The sequence below is a fragment of the Onychostruthus taczanowskii genome, unplaced genomic scaffold (assembly GCF_017590055.1).
Source record: "Onychostruthus taczanowskii isolate IOZ18803 unplaced genomic scaffold, ASM1759005v1 scaffold22, whole genome shotgun sequence".
NCBI classification, from domain to species: Eukaryota; Metazoa; Chordata; class Aves; order Passeriformes; family Passeridae; genus Onychostruthus; species Onychostruthus taczanowskii.
In genome coordinates this window covers 8,326,998-8,346,842 of record NW_024499462.1, presented here as the reverse complement: position 1 = coordinate 8,346,842, position 19,845 = coordinate 8,326,998, and the positions used below count along the sequence as shown (strand labels likewise).

The following is a 19,845-nucleotide window of genomic DNA, read 5'->3' as shown; positions in this document are numbered from 1 at the left end:
GACCATGGATAAAAAGGAAAGTGGCTATTTTTATTAAGATAATTATTTTAAGGAAATAAAAATGACAGTGGAGCAAAATCATGAGCTTAACCAGTGGGATAGAAATACTTACATATATGTAAAATATGTATCATCTTTAAGTAACTATTGCCTCTTCCACTCCTCATTTATCCAGTCCTCTCATTCCACTCCTTATTTATCCAGTTCCTTATCAAACTGCATGAGAACACCAACAAAAAAAACCCCATCTTTTTTCTTTCTCTCTTCCTATTTATAATTTTAAAAATCAGCTAAAAATATCAAAGAGCTGAAAAATATATAGACAACTTAGATCAAGTTCCACACAACTTCCACAAGTCAGTCCTGGGCTAGACTGTGATGTTCGTGAGCACAGCTTCCCACTGACTGTGTCAAATGAGCAGTGGTGGTTCAGTTCCATCTCTGGCTTAATATGAAGGAGCTGCCAACAGAAATTTTTTGCATGTGAAAATGTTAAAATTTTATGGGAAGATTTCCATAAATACTGTGAATTTTTAGTTTAGCTTTCTCTGTTTTTAAGGGCCAGTTTGTGTGAATGTTGCGTAAGTCAAAATGAGTTGTGAAGAAAAAAAAACTTCTAGGAGGCCTGATTGTATGTAAAAGGGCATTGCCACTTTCATTTAGCTGTCTTGTGATGGCTGTGTTTTTACATTGATTTGTTGCTCAATAGTTTAAGAGTAATGCATTTACATAAAGGCAGTTTGACAGTTCAGTTTTGTTTGGTGGAGCATGATGTACTGAGAGTGGATATTTGGTCTCTACTTCTGAGACACTCATCACTGTAGTATTATTCTGAGCCTAACAAGCATCTGTCTGCTTGGGTGAGGAGACAGGGAAGAGAAGAATTTGAGAAGGAAGAGGAAGTTTCAAATCCTGCTGAAATACTTTTTACATCGATATATATGGATTGCATGAGAATGAGAAAGCATATGAATGCTAATCACACTGTGAAGGTTATGAAACATCTTGGAAATTTTGCATACCTAGACTTTCATGAATATTTGGGGTGGATTATTCAGATTTTCCCAGTGAATTTCTGCCAGTGAAAAATAGCAACTTGTAGATGCCACTTAGAAATTTGTAACCAAATATGATTGTCCAGGTTCAGTTCTGAAACCAAAGGTATCTGTAACATTCAGGTGCTTCTATTTATGCATCATCCCTGGTATAAATGAGATAGTTCTTCCTCTTTAACCGTCATTCCTTATCATTTTTGCATCTGCACGTTTTCAAAGCTCTTTGTTAAGAGTTTAGTTTATCTGAATTAGACTGGTGACCATCTGCAAAAAGCTACACTAGTTCATTGCACATAATTGGATTGCTAAGTGTGTGAGAAGACATGAACTAGTTTTTTAAAAAACTCTTACAATTATTCTCCTCACTGTTTTTCTTATGAAATGCCAAATCATAAGTGCATTGGCAAGTGCTGTAGTATGGACAAGACTCTGTTTTACTATTTTGAAAAGAAATGCCTTGTTTTTTCACTTGGAAACTTATTTTTCTGACCATTACTGCTTTTTTTACCTCCTAGGGTCGGATCCCTGTGAAATGGATGGCCATAGAGTCACTGTTTGACCATATCTACACAACACAAAGTGATGTGTAAGTGTAAATTCTTGAGTGCTTTCTGGTTTGTGTGCTTGTTTACGGACCTGGGGAGGGAGCACAGCAAGATGTGTAGGAGCCAAATCCATTACTCTTGCAAAGAAATATGAAGGAAGTCTGGATGGCACCATCAACTGGCAGTGATGCCCAAGATTTTTGCTGTTGAATTAAATCTGAATAAAATATTATCAGAAGTATTTATATACATAATTCTTGTTGAAATCAGCAAGGGTTGGAGCTGTTCATGTGACATGATTGACTTTGTATATAGACACGAGTTAGTAGAGTTTGCTGCAGATAATGGTCATACCTGAACCTCTCTGTTCTGTTCATCACTTGTTTGTAACACTGAGTGGCAGGTGAGGGATGGAGTGGAGGAAAGGAAGGGGAATTTAATGCCTGAGCTCTCTCCTGTTGAAATCAATGACAGAACTCCAGTCAGCTCAGTCCAGTTTCAGTGCCAAGATACAAGCTTATTTTCATGATTAGGGAAACAGAGACCCTGAAGATGGATATGCTGGAATCTCCACCTGTGATGAAGAGGAGACAAAGTAACCACAGCTAAATTATCCCTATGCCTGATAAGCATGGGCCAGGCAGAAGAGTGTTTGTAGACATTTTTAATTCAGGATCAGATGCTTTTCATTTCTTTCTCTCTGGGGCGAATGATGCTTGTGACTAGTCACCAGGCAAATTCTAAAGCTAAAGATTATTTATTTAGGAGAAAAACCTCTTAAGGATTGTAAAAGCAGCAGTACATAGGCCTGATTTTCTGCTAGGTAGCATCTTGATACTTTCTAAGTTTGCCTTGAAAGAGAGCATCTGACCAAAGTAATGTTTGGGTTACACTCAAATGAAGTAACATGCCAGTTTGGATGGCATTGCACTTTGAGGGGAAAAACACTTTGATAATAGCAGGATGTCAAAATATACACCTTTAGATTTGTACTTCTAAAATTATTACCATTCACTTTTTATTCTTCTCTCTGCAGATCAGAGCAGTTTTAGTGAAATAAAATACTTTGCATGCCTTGGAAATTCCTTACAAAGTGAATTTCCAAAGTATTTTCCTTTACTTTGTATCCATTGGAGTAAGAAAAGGAAAAAGTAGGGATAATTCTTGAGAGAATGTCACTTTTACTTAGGTCAGCGTTCAGGTTTTTCTGGGTCTCTTTTAATCCTCCTCAGAGCACCCGTTGTGCTGACTTGCTTCTCTAAAATTACTTTTCCCAAAGAATCGTTAAAATTCCTTTAAAAACTTCTAAGCATATTTTTAATTTCTTCAGTTTTGTCACTGTGGTTTGGGTCCAGAACAGATTGTGTTGTCATGTAACTGCCTCTTCTTTGATTGCTGATGGATCATCTGGATCCAATAGCATTCCTCCCATTCCGTTTTCCCGATGGGTGCTATTAAGCCCAGGAGCGTGTTTCCTGTCAGTGGGATCCAGCACCATGCAGAGGTTGCCCAGCTGGCATCAGAGCCCTGTGCAGCACAATGGGCTGGTGCTGTGTCGCTTCCCTGCTTCCCAGGGCTGGCTTAGGATCTCCATGCAGAGCTGTGCTGGTTGCCCAGCTTTCGTGGAGGTGCCTCGGCAGCACAGCGTTGTGCTGTGCGCCTCTGCTCCCATGCAGTGCCTGAAAGGCTCCAGGTGTCTGCTGTGCTTACACTGTGCCATTGTCTCACTGCTGGCTCACCTTTGCTGTGTCATTGTACATGAAATAATCCAGGAGTGCTGTACAGCAGCTCCTAATTTAGCCAGGTTCCTGCAGAGCAGAACCGAGACACATACCACACACCCAGAGCTGCAGAGCAAGTCCTCTCCAGCACCAGGTTCCATGATGGCATTTCAGAGCAGCAGACTGATCAATGAAGTACTCCTTTTGCTGCATTGATTGGTGCTTTACATAATTGCACTCACTGAAAATATTATTTTTATGGATATTCTCTGTTGTTTGTGGTGATGCAGTTATATTTTAGGTGAACATATTACTCTACAACCATTCCAGTATTCCCTTTTTTCTGATATTCTGTTTCTATTTTCCACCCTGTTCCTTCTCAAGCTGTTCTGTATAGTTAGTGGTTAGCAGAGTTTAATAACAGTACCACTTGCCAGCATTTACAAAAACTCCATTTTTGCTTCAGAGGTCTATGACATCAGTGGAAAGCTAACCTACTATCTTCTTCTTCACATACTTTTCTTTCCTGGCTTTTTGTGATCATGTTTTTATTCCGTAATAAACCTTACACAGTGGGAAATTCTCCATCTCTCATTTCTCCTCCTGTAGTACTTAATGTAGTACTTAACAATCTGAAAGTACTGCAGCATTCTACAGCATTCTATTCTAATATGTTCACTTACTGAACAACTTCAGTTAAGAAATTGTTCATCTGATCCCTCCTTCCATATTCTGGAAAATTCCTCCTGAGCAGAAGTGGATTTTAGAAATAAAATCTGCCATGCTCCAAAGTTTATTTGAATTAATCATGGACAGAATTGTAACCTGATGGCAGAGTGTAATTGGCTTCAAAAAGGGTATGAGGAGAAATATTAATAAAGTATATGAAAATGCTATAAATATTCATAAGCTTTCAAGAATGTGCAAAGTGATTAAAAATTAATTCAGTGAATGGCATTAGGCAGAAGAATGGCAGCATACCACCTGGGACCATGTGAGAGTCACTTTGACTTCTCTGACAATTTGGGAAGTTTTATTTCTGTACCTTTGGGGTTACTTTTGTTCTTTAAAATGTGAGAAGCGCAGGTGGAAGGGAGTCAGACAGGAGGTGAGGTATTTGTTTAACATTTGGAGATGGAATTTTCATAGGGAATTAGACATGGCTGTTTGGTTTGGCAGTAGGTGTCTAAAACTTCTTAAAATTTTCTTTAAAATGGAGTTTACAGAGCAATTGCCCAAAGCTAGCATTTTCATAAATTGTATGCAATTTTGCTTCCAGATGCATCCCATTGAGCAGCCCCAGTGTTGGCTGGTCTCCTTCCTTTCAAACATCCAGATTTTGTCAGTTGTCAGTTGAGCAGATTCAGGGTGAATTGTAGCTTCTTTGTGTCTCAAAAAGCCTTTCAGTAAGAAAAGAAAAACATTTTTGCCTCTTTTCTTCTGGCTTGCTCTCCAGAAATGGACTAATTTATCTAAATATTTCTCACCCATTATGCAAGGTCTTTTTGTTTGAGCTCAGCAGTAAAATAGGTTTAAAAATTCACTACTTCTGTTCATTTCAGAAAATGGTTTCTTCTGTTCTGTGTCAAAGTTCGTTTTAGGCATTTGGTATTTCCAGAGGAAATTCTTTCCTCTTCTTTCATCAACTCTAAGAAGACAATTAAGTCGTGAATCACTGAAATGGCCCAAGAGGCCAGCTGAAATCAAAGGTGTTACTTACGATTTAAATAAACACATTGTGTTGCCTCATAGTCAAGACAGGAAACCAGTCCTGGGGTAACTCTGTAAATTGAATTTAGAGTTATTTCTGAATACAAGAGCTAATTAGGGAGGTTAGACTGCTGCAGGAGCCCTGTGCAGCAGAGGAGCAAGTCTTTGGGCTGGACCACCAGAGGAAGGACTTCCTCTTTCTGCTGTCTAGAGAAGATGGATCTTCCCAGGGTATAATTAGCTTTTGTCAATGGATAAAAGAGGTAACTGTTTTCTCTGCTGTCTTGGTTGCTAACCTTTTCAATGAACAGTATTTGGGAACACAGATGGCCCTGCTTGCATCTGAGCAACTGCTCTCTGGCGTGACGTGTCTTGAGTTTTGTTGGGTTCTGAAAATACTAGGAGGAGATTTGTTGTGTAAATGCTACACTAAGCTGGTGAAACCTACCACTCTATATAAAAGCTCATTTTGTCTTTTTCAGATGGTCATTTGGAGTTCTGCTGTGGGAGATTGTTACTTTAGGAGGCAATCCTTACCCAGGCATTGCTCCTGAAAGACTCTTTAACCTCCTAAAAACAGGCTATAGAATGGAGAGACCAGAAAACTGCAGTGAAGAAATGTGAGTAACTCTTGATCTGATTAGATTCAGAAAACATTAGTAAATATACTTGAAAAAAATATTTAAATAAATACCTCTTAAATACTATTCTGTATTTCATAGAGATATAGTCAAAATATGTAGTGCTTTAAAGAATGTCATGAAATTAGTGAACAGTAAAGTGAGGGAGAAAAATTACTCACAGAATGCCTACAGCTATATCCAAACCATTTGTGGGGTATTGAATAACATGCTTGCAAACAATTAGAGTTTGTACATTCAAAACTTCTGAGGGTGGGGGAAGGGGGAAACTTCCATAAAACACAGTGGTAGCTGAAATATTCAAGAAAATGTCATAGTACTTTCTGCAGCTGAAACAGATATTCCACGCACAGTCATTATCTGTAAGTTGTGGCATTCCAGAAGAAAAATGGTACCTTGGCCCAGAGATCTACACCCTTGAAGACAAAAATTTCCTGTGACTTGATAAGCCCATGGCTTTGGAGACAGTTCATAATTTGTTAGCTGATTTATTAAAACACAGTCAATGTGAAGTATCTGTTGTCTGTGATCTTCCATGGCATTTGGAGATGATTTTATGTTCAGCCTGCAAATTTGATCGTGCTTGCAGTTTTTTGAAAGCTCCCAAGCTTTTAGTCATTGTGACCACTCTTTTGACTGATTCTCAATTGGAAGGGTGCTTTGACCACATCTGGGCTGAGAAAAAAAAGTTTAAATAAATAATAGTTTAAATAATAGTTTTTTTTAACATACAGAATAAAACACTAAGTATTTCCAAATTTAGGGCAGTGTAGCAGTTTACAAGAACGATTGGCAAATATCATCTAAGAAATGTATAATACTAATTCTTTATTTGTTTCATCTCAGTGAGGAATACTCATTCCACAAACATGTTATGTCATTGATAATTATTAGTTTAGGCAAGCTGACCACATCTGAGTTTCTGGGATTTTTTAAGTGAAGCTGAATCATGGTTTTCTGACTTTTTTTGGATTTTCTTCTGTTATACTCAGAAATTTTTCTGACAGCTTGTGAAAACCCACTTTAAGGACCATTTTTCTCAAATTGCATTCTCTCTTGTATGCAGTCAAGTACGAGAGGGATCATGGATGAAGGCATAAAATGCAGTGTTTTTCAATAGCTTCCTGTAGTTCTCATAGGCCACTGTTTCCACCATTAGAGCACTTAAGTGGACAGATCACTCAGTCCTGAGAACAGCTGAGCTAGAAAAACAATGTGAGTGGCACAGGTTGGAGAATCAGGCTCCCAGAACTTGCCAATGTCTATCTGGTAGTCACTCAGCTATAAAACTTTAATTTTTTTCCCTTTCCTTTCCACACTCTATGTTATAGAAGGCAGTTAAAGAAAGAATAAATATAGGTTTAATCAAAAGAACAATAATAGAAGTAATCAAAAGAACATTAGTTACTGCAAATAGTCTTACGCTAGGCTTTGCTTTAAAGAGAAGTTTACAGAAACTTAAGAATTTGAACAAATGAAAACCAAAATTTTGCTTTTTGGTATAACAGCAGAGTTTTTCAGTTTGGCACGCAAATTTCTTCAGTGTCATGTACAAAGTGAACTAGCAGTCTGGCATGCTGCCCTACATTTGAGAAAGTGAAACCTGAGACTCTAGTCCTTCAAGGACAGCCAAGTGCATCATCATTGAAACTCATGGAGACTCTTGAACATAAAAGCCCATTGTTGTGAGTGTCAGTTGTTAATTCCAGGGAACATTTAGCAGCACTCACAACAGAGATTGATGTACTTGTGGATGGCCTTCATGCCACAGTTAAGTTCAGTGCTGTAAATCATTAGAGCAGAAGCATGGCCCATTTCTAACAGTTTGGGGTTTTTTTCACCCTGTGATGGGTTGTCCCAGGTACAACCTCATGTTGCGCTGTTGGAAGCAAGAAGCTGATAAAAGACCAACATTTACTGAGATCAGCAAGGAACTAGAGAAGATGATGGTGAAGAGTAGGGTAAGTGTGGAAAGCATGGATTTTGAAAGTTTTTGTGGTCTTTTGAGTTTGAATATACAGAAATAATTACTTTTTAGTTGTATTTTAAAGCAGTGTAACTTACTTTTCATCAAATCTTGAAGCATTTACATATCTGCTTTCTTCCACATGCATGTAGCTTTTTGAAAGCAGTATTACCTCTTCTAATAGCTTTGGTGACCTCAACTCAAAATATGGATGGATTGTTCTTAACATATTTTCTTTAAATAATAGTAATGTTTTAAAAACTATTGTGAAAAGTTGCTCCTAAATAAATAACTTTATAGAGCCAGAACTAGAAGAATGTGATACTTCATAAATCTTAAATTAGTTGAAAATGCTTCACATTCTTTTTTTTTGCTTCAAAGCAATTCAATAACACAACTAAAACCCAACGAATTCTTATTGGTGACCTAAATATTTAGTTTTAGAACAGCAACCAAAGCTTTATTTGGCAATATTTACGTAGTTATTTTATGCATTGTTATGTAATAGCTTTTGTAAAACGATTATGAGATCTGAGTACCTTGTCCTTTAAACATGCATATGTATCTCCATATATATATGTATATATTTCAGGCATACATATGGAGCAGGCGTACCAGCAGATGAAGGTCAAACAAAGCAGTTAGGACAGCTTTTCATTTTGTTGGGTGTTTTGCTGATGTGCAGAATTAAGTAGGGGAAGTGTTCATATGTCTCTAGCAGGTGCAGTGTTCAGGCAAATCAGCTTCCAGGGCTGCTGTGGCTGCTGGAAAGCAGAGCCTCCTCAGGTGCCAGAGGCTCTAGAGAAAGGTGAATGCAATAGGCCTGTAGTTCCTTGTTGTAAAGAAAGCAGGTGCACAATTATGCTTTTTAGCCAAACAGCAACACTGCCACGTACATTAATGCAGCTTTTTGTGTATTCATTTCTCAGGACTACTTAGACCTTGCAGCTTCCACGCCCTCTGATTCCTTACTGTACGATGATGGCCTCTCAGAAGAGGAGACTCCTCTCGTGGACTGTAATAATGCTCCCCTCCCTCGAACCCTCCCTTCCACATGGATTGAAAACAAACTCTATGGTAGAATTTCACATGCATTTACTAGATTCTAGCAACACACAAAAAAAGTTGATTTTTCTTCTGCACTGTTCTCAGACTCTGTAACCCCATTACAGTGTTTCTTGTCTGAATGAAGCCAATCAAAATTTGCTTGGAAGCTTTTTTTGGGTTTGTTTTTTTTTTTTGTTTGTTTGTTTGTTTTTTCTTTTGGTAAATGTCAAAGTTTGCATCAGGATCATCCTTTAGTCATTTTGCAGCTGTGTCTAAAATAAACGTTTTAAAAGGATGTGAAAATAAGTAAAATGACTAGATATCATACAGTAAAAGCAAAAAAAAAGATCAGGGAAGTATTCTCAGGGGAAATACAAAATGCTAATGAGTATCTAATTCAACTGTCCTGTTGGGGGAGACTACAAGATTTAAAATAGGTTAGATTCTGCACCTCTAATTTAAGCAATAGACTTTTTTTTAATACTGTTTTTTGCCGTAACTCAGTGATAAGACTCATCTGCAACATTTTTCATTTATTCAGACGGATGTCTAAATTTCAGCTGCTATTAGTACATTTTGGATCTATAAGCTGAAATGTATTTAATGTATCATAGGATGAAAACAGATTATTATATACAGAAGGTAGAAATACTGTATATAAATATTATATACAGACTAAACTGACATGTAAAATCCTTTGAAAACTTAATTAACAATGGGCATTTTGAAAATATCAGCTGTTTTCACGTCCTTTGATTTGTTATGAACATGTTAGTACTAAACCTTGACTCAATGATGTAGCAAGTGTTTTTAAAAAGAACATATGCTTTCATATTGTGATGGTGAGATGGACAGTAAAAATGGTTCTTGCCAAAACTCCTACATTTTGTCTTCTGATTAAATATTCTACATGGTTTTAGATACTTACTAACATCAGATACTTTTTTCACTCTTCAAGCAGTATGACTTTTGAAAAGTTGGATCTTTTAGTTTAAAAGTTGCCATTAATACATGGCTTTGGGTCTATTTTTGATCTATACCTTAGCTATTATTTTCTTCATTAGGTTTTCTCAACTCATGTTGATTTTGGGGCACTTAGTGAAGTAGCAGAAAAGAAGTTGCCACAAGGTTGGTGGCAGATGCTGAATTGCTTAATAAGCAACAGAATCAGATTTCTGTTTTTGAAAGTCTCAACCCTGCTATGGTTCTGTGCTTGCACAGCTGAATCAACATGGTGCTAAGCACTCTGCATCCATTTTGGTTATCACTTGTGCCTGAACACAGAAACAGTTACTGCACTCAATGCAAATAATTACAGGCCTGATATACAACTTTAAATGCTGAATCAAGACAGGAGTGCTCGGCACTTTGTTGGACTTTACTCAGTTGCACTCCTGGGATTTCCTGAAATTAAGCAGGGAATCCCTGGTGGGGGTGTGAAAATGTCCCCAGAACCTCACTGAAGCCAAAGGAAAAGCAGCCATTTAAGTAAATGGAAATATTCTATCATTGAAATGGACTTTGGATCCTGTCCCAAATAGGTTTATTAATTCTTGGAGCATTTCCTGTACAGCAAGAACTTTCTCTTGCAAAGCAATATATTGCTACATGATTGTTAAAATACAAAATTATGGAAAGATGGAGGCTTATGAGAAGAACAATTCTTAGCTTTTTATTATGCACATGTGCATGCATGCACACAATTTTTTATTGAGTAAGCACTTTAATTTATCCAGGTTTTTTGCCTGCATCTGAATTTCTGCTTCAGGGATTTCAAAACATCATTTCTATGAATTGATTTGGGACAAAATCCAGTGGACTGGCTTAAATTATTGAAGGGAGTTTTGCCAAGGGCCTTACTGTCTGCACATGAAGTTATGGTTCTTCAGTGCAGAAAAAATTATCTGTTTTCATTTTTAGGCATGTCATACCCGAACTGGCCTGAGGAGAGTCCCGTTCCACTCACAAGATTCGATGGCACTAACTCTGTGTTTTCAAGATATGCAAATGATAGTGTATATGCTAACTGGATGGTTTCACACTCAGCGGCAAAATTTATGGACAAGTTTGATAGCTAAAATTTTCTTTGTGAAAGGTAATGGACTCCTGAGGAAAGCAAGGAGGCAAAGAGTGGGAAGTCCACTGACTTATTCTTTGTACAATCAACAACTAACTTTAAAATTGGCAAATTCCTTTATTGGTAGTTTTTCAAGTGTGTTATTTATGCTGAAGACTATAATTGGTACTTTCCCCTTTCAGAAAACATATCAAGCTGGATAAGAGTTGTAGTTCTGGTACTTCTTTCCAAGTTGCCAATTTGCATATGGTTCCATTTGGCAACTTCTTAGTGCAAATGGCCTTGCACTTCATCCTCAGTGATTTTTAGGCTAACCATCCTTTGTTACAGCATTCTGGGATGGTAAAGTGTACTTGAACTGCTACTTTTATAGTGGCTGTTAGCATACAACCACTTGATCTAAGCAGGAAGCACAATATATAGAAAGGAGGAGGGTGACAGGCTCCCAGATTACTGAACTTGCTATCAAATGACAAGTGTTAGAATGATGTTGGCACTAACAAAGCCAGTATCTTGGTTTGGAAGCAAACATTTAGTAACTCAATAGAGGACTTGAGATTCAACATTTGAAGTCTTGTAAAATGTATTGTCTTGTCTTAATGAGAAGAGAATTTGTTTTATTAGTCTTAACTTCTCTTACCTTTAGCACAATTTGATACAAGATAAGCTGTATAGATTGATGGCAATCAAGAATGTTCATCTGACACATTTGCTTTCCATTACTTTCCATATTAGTAATGTTAAAACATACAGTCTTGTACAATCATAGTTTCTTTTATAAGTTAAAAATAGGCTATACAGGATTTTTAGACTGAATTCATAAACTAGAATAGTAACATCACAGAATGGTTTGTGTTGGAAGGGAACTTGGAGGTCATCTGGTTCCAACTCCCTGCCCTGCTGCCCACTTCTCTGTTGCGGGGAGGGACACCTTCCACTAAACCAGGTTGCTCAGATTCCCATCCAACCTGGACTCGAACACTGCCAGGGATGTGGCATCCACAACTTCTCTGGGCAACCTGTTCCAGTACCTCACCACCTTCACACTGGTAGAAAAGAACTTCTTTTTAATACTTAACCTAAACCTGCCTTCTTTCAGTTTAAAGCCACTTCCCTATCCTAACATTACATGCCCCGATAAAAAACTCCCTGTCCAGCTTTCCTGTAGCTCCCTTTAGGTACTGAAAGGCTGCTCTAAGGTCTGCCCAGAGCCTTCTCTTCTCCAGGCTGAACAGCCCAAACTCTCTCAGCCTGTCTTTATAGGAGAGGTGCTCAGCCCTCTGGCAGTGTTTGTGACCCTTGTCCAGGTCCATGAAGTCCTTGTGCTGGGGATGCCAGAGCTGATGCAGCACTCCAGGTTGGGTCTCACAAGATTAGAGGAGAAGAAAAGCCCTCCTTGACCTGCTGCCCACACGGCTTTTGATGTAGCCTGGGATACAGTTGGCATGTTGGGCTGTAAAAATATATTCCCTGGTCATATTGAGGATCTCATCAATCAACACCCCCAAGTCCTTTTCCCCAGGGCTCCTCTCAGTCCATTCTCCAGCCATCCTGTCTTCATGCTTGGGATTGCAGGTGCAGGACCTTGTCTTGCCTTGTTGAACTTGATGAGGTTTGTGTGGGCCCACCACTCAAGCCTTTCAAGGTCCCTGTGGATGTCATCCCTTCTCTCCATTGTGTCAGCTGCACACACAGCTTGGTGTCATTGAAAAATTTGCTGAGGGTGCCCTCGATCCTGCTGTCGATGTCACTGACGAAGGTGTCAGACAGTACCAGTCCCGATACTGACCCCTGAGGAGCTCATCACTGGTCTCCACATGGACATTGAACTGTTGACAGCAACTCTGAGTGCGACCATCCAGCCAATTCCTTATCCACCACATGGTCCATCCTTCAAATCCATGCCTCTCCAGTTTCAAGACAAGGATGTCATGTAAGACAATGTCAAATACTCTGCCCAAGTCCAGGTAGATGGTATCAATCACTCTTCTCTTACCCAACAACACTGTAATCCTGTGTAGGGTTTGCCCTTAGTGATGCCATGTGGGCTGCCACCAATCACCTTATTTTCCATATTTTGTAGTCAGATTCCATGGACTGGTAGACCCTCAGGTTCCTTAGCTGGCTTAGAACGTGATCTTCCCCTGTGGTGGGTGGTTCTTTATTCTCACAGTCCCTGCCTTTGCCACCTCAGCAAAGGGGCTCATGCAAACTTGGGCCTCAGTGGCTGAAGAACTGGCTGGTGAAGACCGAGGCAAAAATGTACTCAATGTCATTGAGTACCTCAGCCTTATCCATGTGCCAGGTAACCAGGTCTCTCAGTTCTTTCTGGAGAGGGCTCACATTTTCACCGATGAAGAAGCCTTTTTATTTTTTTTTTTTTGTTGCCCTTAATGTCTTTGGCCAGATAGAATTCTGTCAGGGCTTTAGCTTCCTAACCTGATCCCTGGCTGCTGGGACAATTTCTCTGTATTCCTCTCAGGCTGTCTGTCCTTGCTTTCACCGTTTTTCTGTGGGGAAAGCATAGGCTTCCTTTTTGTGTTTGTCCGGGAGCGCCTTGTTCATCCATGCAGGTCTCCTGAAATTTTTGCCTGACTTCCTCTTTGTTGCATTGGTCCCGACCTTACAAGAGATGATCCTTGAATATTAACCAGCTTTCTTGGGTTACTCTTCTTTCAGGGCTTTATCCCATGGTACTCTACCCAGAAGATCCCTGAAGAGGCCAGGGTGTGCCTTCCTGATGTCCACGTTAGTGATCTTGCTGTGTGCCTCTTCACTGACCTGAGAATCTTGAAGTCCACCATTTCATGGTCACTGCAGCCAAGGCTGCCCTTGAGATTCACATTTCCCACCAGCCTGCCTTGTTGGAAAGAACAAGGTCCAGCATAGTAACTCTCCTCGTTTACTCCTTGGTCACTTGGAGAAGTAAGTTATCCATGTATTCCAAGAATCTCTTGGATTGCTCATGCCCTGCTGTGTTGTCCCTCCAATGGATACTGGGGTAGTTGAAGTCCCTCCCCTGTGAGGAGCAGGCTTGTGAATATGGGGCAGTGCCTCTCTCTCTGTAGAGGGTCTCATCTGCTTGGGACTCATCTCCTGGTTGGGTGGCCTTAGACCCCCACTATAATGTCACTTGTCCTTGCCCTCCCTTTAATCCTCACCATAAACTCCTCATCCAACCCCAGTACAGCTCCAAACACTCCACGTGGTCGTGGACATAGAGGGCAACACCCCTTTCTCCTGTTCCCTGCCTGTCCTTCCCAAAGGGCTTGTATCCTTCCATTCCAACACTCCAGTCATAGAAGCCATACTACCACATACCTGATGCCAGTAAGCTCACAGCCCTGCAGGTGAGCTCAGTCTCCTACTGCTCTTGTTTATCCCCCCATGCTATGTGCATTTGCAAAAAGGTGTTTAAGTTAGGCCTCTGGTGGAGCACACTTACTGGCAGGAATGGCTGGAATTCCCTTGCACAGCACTTCAGCTTCTCTCTTGCTGATTTGCAATCCTTCTCCAAGCTCTGGGCATCCCTTGCTGGTGCTGGCATCAAATGAGTGGAAGTGGAATGGATTGAGGATTCCTTCCCTCAGCAACTTCAGTGTAAGCCTTCAAGGTAAGCTTGGCAAGCCTGTGGCTGGAGATGCTGTGGCCCATCCTGGCAGGTGGATTCCCATCAGACTCTGCCAGCCCAGGCTTTCAACATGACTCCCCAGGAGCAGCCAGACCCCTGGCTGTGGCACTAGACCCCTGAGCATTTGCTGATTTGCCCTTCACCTGGCCCTTTCAAAGCCCTTCCCTTTGACCGGGAGGACTGATGAAAAAGCTGCCAGAACTTGAGTCCCTCAACGCCACTCCCAGGGATCTGTAATGTCCTTGGTCCTCCTCGGAGCACTCCTGGGTGTATCCCTGGTGCACACGTGAAACAACAGCAGCAGGTAATGGTCAGGAGACTGTACGAGGCTCTGGGTGACATCCCTGCTGCAGCTCTCTGGTAATCAGTCAAGTTGATGAGTGGGTCCCTCCGTGCCTCTCAGAGGAGAGTCCCCTGCTACTCTCACCTGTCACCTTTGCTAGTTCTGCTGGTTGTTACACAGGGAGCAGATGGGCCTGCCATACTCAGCTCCAGGCTCACTGCTGATGTGATGGGTCCTCCCTCTCCAGCCTGCAGAGTGCTGAAGTGGTTGTGCAGGGTCACCTCAGGCTTCAGGGAAATCTCTTCCTCCAGCAGGTCCTTGTCATTTCAAGTGTCCATTCTGCTGCCTTACTGATATCCCTCCTCCCTTCTGTGTGTGCGTGATGGGGGAGTTTTTGCCTCAGGCTGTGGGTTTACTGCAGGCTGCCCTTGGATCCAGCCATCCAACTCCTTCACAGACTGAAGTTATGTAGCCTTCTCACCCCCTCCTGCAGCTCTGCCACAGGACGTCCTCTGCCTCAGCATACCTTTTGCAGATACTCAAGTACAGAGATTTTGTTTGCAGTCTTGTTAAGTGGGTTGGAGACCTCCTCTCAGCTCCAAATTGCATATACTGCCATGTACAGGACACTGCCATAACATAATTCCAAATAAACCTATTACCTTGAAAGTAACAAGTGAAAAACAGTTGCACGGAAAAATTGGCCTAAAACTCTGCTGTTGAAACTACTCAAGGCAAATGTCACTGGAATTTGTTAAGGTGGAATATCAAAAATGTTGTTCTTACAAAAGTGACTTGATATTTGGGAGAACAATCAGACTGTGAGTCATGTTCTATGTGGAAGAGTAAATGATCAGCACTACTTTTGTCTTTATTTGTAATCTACCATGGTTAAGGGTAACCTTTCGTTTGCCACAAATGTTGGGATGTAAATCCCGAGTGACTTGTTGTTAGCGTTGTGATGGTTATTCTAAATAATCCAATTCTACCAAAGCTTGCTCCTGTCACAGTCCAATTTAGATGTTTCAGATAGACCTGTTTTCAGATGTTGTTTTGTGTATCAACTTTATGTTTCCATTAAAGTCTGTGATTTCAGAAACATGGTCTTGAGTCAGACTGCCAAAACTTGAACACAGATTTTCATTTTGCAAAAAGTGGGATATGAAGTTTTGTGTTGGAATTGAAAGAGCTTCCCTGTTGGATTGATCCTGTCCTGGTTTCCAACAAGCAGTAGACACAGCAGATTTTCCTTTGCACAGACATTTGCCATGTTGAGTAATCTTATGCACAGCAAACGCACAGCTCTGAATGCAGGAGGGGCTCTGCTGTGACACCACAGTGATGTTCACTGGCATGACACAGCTGTCAGAGTGCATACTTGGAAAATTAAATTCTTTATGTGGGCTGTTTTTTCTATTGAGAGATTTACGAAAGAGGAGATAAAAATTACACTTGTGGTAACTTTATGCTTTGTCCAGTTTTTTTCCTGTATTTTCTGTCTGTAAATCGGAATTCCTCACTTGCCATGAGCAACCAAGGCATCAAGATTCTTGGTTTTGTTTGGGTTTTTTTCTTCCTTAAATGAAAAACGTAACTTTATCCAGTATCTTCAGCAACAGTATGCAACTGAGAGATGTGAAACACTCAGTTTCTAATCCAACAGCCAACATTGCTGTACGGTAAGTGAGTGGGACAGTAAGTGACGCTGAAACAACCAGTGGATGCAGGGAGTAGTGTATACTTTAGTTCAGCAAAAGTCAGTGTTGTTTCAACCATTCATTTGTGTGAAAATGTCACTAATAGTTATTGCTACCTATCCTACTGGACATAGTTCCTGCATATAAAATACATACACGGCCCATAATTACAGTTTCCATGCACAATTACCTGCATTAAGTGCAGTTTAATGAAAAATTACATGTTTCCTAATCCAATTAATTTCAACTCCTTTCCTGTTCATGAATGTTGGCAAGAAATAGATTATTACTTTTAAGTATTCATTCATAATATAAAAGCTTATGTCTTCTGTGTATGCTATTTTTGTAAGTATTTCCCTTGAAGTGTTTCCTGTTTGTTCTATGTTGCCACTAGTCAAAATGGTGACAACTTTGTTTCAGTTCCTCTTTGGAGACTAAATGTACTTCCCAAATGGGAAAAAAGTGATAGAGCAGATGATTATTTCCATTGGTGCCAGAAATACTTAAGCACTTGGCTGCCCTGAGGAAAGTGAATTCAGAGGGAACAAATGACTCACCTAAATATACAGGTTGGAGGGAATAACTTTCTAAAAATTTCTGCCAACCTTTTCTAAGTATCTGCAGAAATGACATGGTTTCCCTGATCTGTGCTTTGAGTTGTGGCAGATGGGGGAGAGCATGAATCTTACACATCAGTACAGTCCTTAGAGCAGCACATTGCAATATTGGTGTCCACAAACTTCTAGAGGTAGGGTACTCAGAAAATCTCCTGTGAGGTTGCAGATTTTAATTTTCAGACATTAGCCTGTTTTATATTGTAGAAGTTCTTTAAAATATTATCCCATGGATATGAGGTACATAATATTTAATTAATTGAGATTTTGTCTACAACTCATCGTGCAAAATATGTATGAATCTCTATGATACCCTCAACTGGACCTTTACAATTCTCAAAAACATACCATAAAAGCAAACTTATATTCCATATTGATTTAGAATCAGTCTTATATGAACAATACAAGCTTCAAAATACATATAAAAAGAATATTTCTTCTCTGTAACTTTTGAAAGTCAAAAAAAATTGTTTATAATTTTGAAATACTTTGTTTCAAAACTCAGCTTACCTGAAAGCATTGTTTCTCACTGTAGCTGCAGTGGTAAATTTATAACAGAATACTGGAGATAACATTCAGAAGCACCAGCCCTTAAGTAGCATCAGACAGTATTCCCCAGGAACAGAGTACAGATGGGCCATTTTGTGATGAATGATTTGATCTTCTCAGCCCAAGCAAACTTGCTGAAAAAGAACAGAATCATTCCCAAAAAATTTGTGCAACTATTTAAAATCATAATAAGAAATCTCAGTTGTTCACATCCTCTCTATCGAACTTCATAAAATTTAAGTAGCCCCTCTGAAGTTAGTGGGATCATTCGTAAGTACATTATTCATAGACTGGTCTAAACTGGTCTGGTCTAAACTCCAATATCTCAGGAGTCAACTATGAAAAGTACAAAGGGTATTATCAATGTGGATAAAGTAGCAATAGTCTTGGTGTACCCATCCCTGGTACAATATTTTAACTTGCCTGTTGGGAAGCAGTCTGTAGAATTAGGTAGTACTAGACACTAGAGAACAGGTAAGCACAAATAAATTTCTAATTTATACCTAGAAGAGATAATGAATGAAATATTTTTTGTATTTATCAAGTTCTCCAGTAAAGCTGAGTTGTTAGTTTAAGCTCTGTTTTGTATTTCTCATTTCTAAACTTTGGGACAGCAACCTATGCCTTCCAGTTAAGCACTCCTAATGCATTCTGAGAAAATTAAAAGTTCCTCTCTTTTTATAGTGTTTTTTGGCTTTACCTGGTCTTTTAAAGTGTTATATGTATCATAAACCAACAAATCTCTTGCTGAAACCTTTTTCTTTGAGCCATTATCAAAGCTAATGTTCTGAAATTAAGTAAAAGCATTTTGCCTGCCTGAGGATAGATGAGTATACCTTCCCTTAAGCTCATCAGAAATAATTAGCTCCTTGTTTGGTTTAAAAAGGTACAATTCATAAAAATGCAACTTTATCTCACCTGAAAACATTTTCATATGGATTACAGAGGAATCCAAATAGTGAGAACAGTTTAAGAGCATTGCAGTTGTACTTACCATAGTTTTGAAATCCTGAACAATTCAGCCTCAATCTGGATATCAATCCCCTTATTGAAGAGTATTTCACAAAAAAGGAAGAGCTTCAGAATAAATTCTTGTCTGTTGGAAAAGCACATGTCAAAAGGGTGGAATCCCAAGTAAGGGGTGGCTGATGGGACAGATGAGGAGGCTGAGAGAGAGAGCTGATCTCATTCCTTGAGAGAGTTAGTAAGGATTCATCTTCAGGTTATTAAAAAGCTTGGAAAAACATTGTAAACACTGAAATGTGGGAAAGGTGTATGAAAATGTCCAGGAGATAATACCAGAGCCATAGTATATATTTTTAAATGTGTACAGAGCTTTGAGAACCAGCCAGTGAGAAACAGACAGGGTTAACTGTTCTCCAGGATAGTTTTTGTGTGGTCAAGAGTGTCAGCAGAAGACAAGAATTATTCTTTCTGGTACAGGGTATAAATAATTGAGGGAGATTTCAGCATCGAGTCAGGAAATCATTTCAATGCATACTTCACTGTTTTTCCTGTGCAGAGGCTTTCTGAACAGTGGCCTGGAACAGCCAGCAAACAGAAAGGCATAAAGTTCATGCTGCCTATAGGGATTTTTATTTTAAAACATTGCTGTTTGAGGTCTAACCCAGTGGTGTTCTTCCAGGACCATTTGTTGAAATGAACTGTGACAGTTTGTTAAATACTGAGGAAAAACAGATTATGTGAGTTTTTGTAGAAATACTACAAAGAATAATTTATACTGCAAAATATCGATCCCCATTTTTACATGCACAAAAATAAAGTAAGCAATCAAGTTAGGTTACAACAAGTTACCATCAGAGACAACTTTGTAACCAAACAGAAATAATGTTCATGGAATCAATTCTGTTTGCTTACTGAGTCTGCATTATGGTTTCTTCATGTTAGAAAATGTGAAATACATGCTTTGAAATGCTGGACCTTAAATTAAAGATTGCTTCTAATTGTTGTGATTTCAAATGAGAAATATATTTCCCAGGCAATACATAGCAGAACACTATTCAAGGGTATTAAACCTTGAAACACAGTGATATGAGTAGCCCATATTACCTTTATTGCTATGAAAGGCATCAAGTCTACACTGAAGACTTTGTCATGCAAGATTTAAGCATAGCTCAGGGAGAGCAGAAAACATACATAAAATTATCAGCAGCATTTTAGCACTCACAAGTTAAGCTATGTTTTATCACCTCCTACACGTGGCCAAATTTTATGATTTGCATTTGTCTGCACTCATAATGAACATCTTCATGTTGTGAGTGTACATCAGCAATTTAAACACAACTTGC

At 39.5% G+C, this 19,845-nt stretch overlaps 1 protein-coding gene across 1 annotated transcript in view; it reads left to right on the top strand.

Moving 5' to 3' along the window:
* RET (ret proto-oncogene) overlaps nt 1-8,747 on the top strand; it is a 30,257-nt gene extending 21,510 nt beyond the window's left edge. The window contains exons 15-18 of the mRNA XM_041404963.1: nt 1,571-1,641; nt 5,514-5,651; nt 7,534-7,633; nt 8,568-8,747. Coding sequence (XP_041260897.1) covers nt 1,571-1,641; nt 5,514-5,651; nt 7,534-7,633; nt 8,568-8,747 — 489 coding nt within the window. The remainder of the gene's footprint in view (nt 1-1,570; nt 1,642-5,513; nt 5,652-7,533; nt 7,634-8,567) is intronic.
* Nucleotides 8,748-19,845: the final 11,098 nt, after the last annotated feature.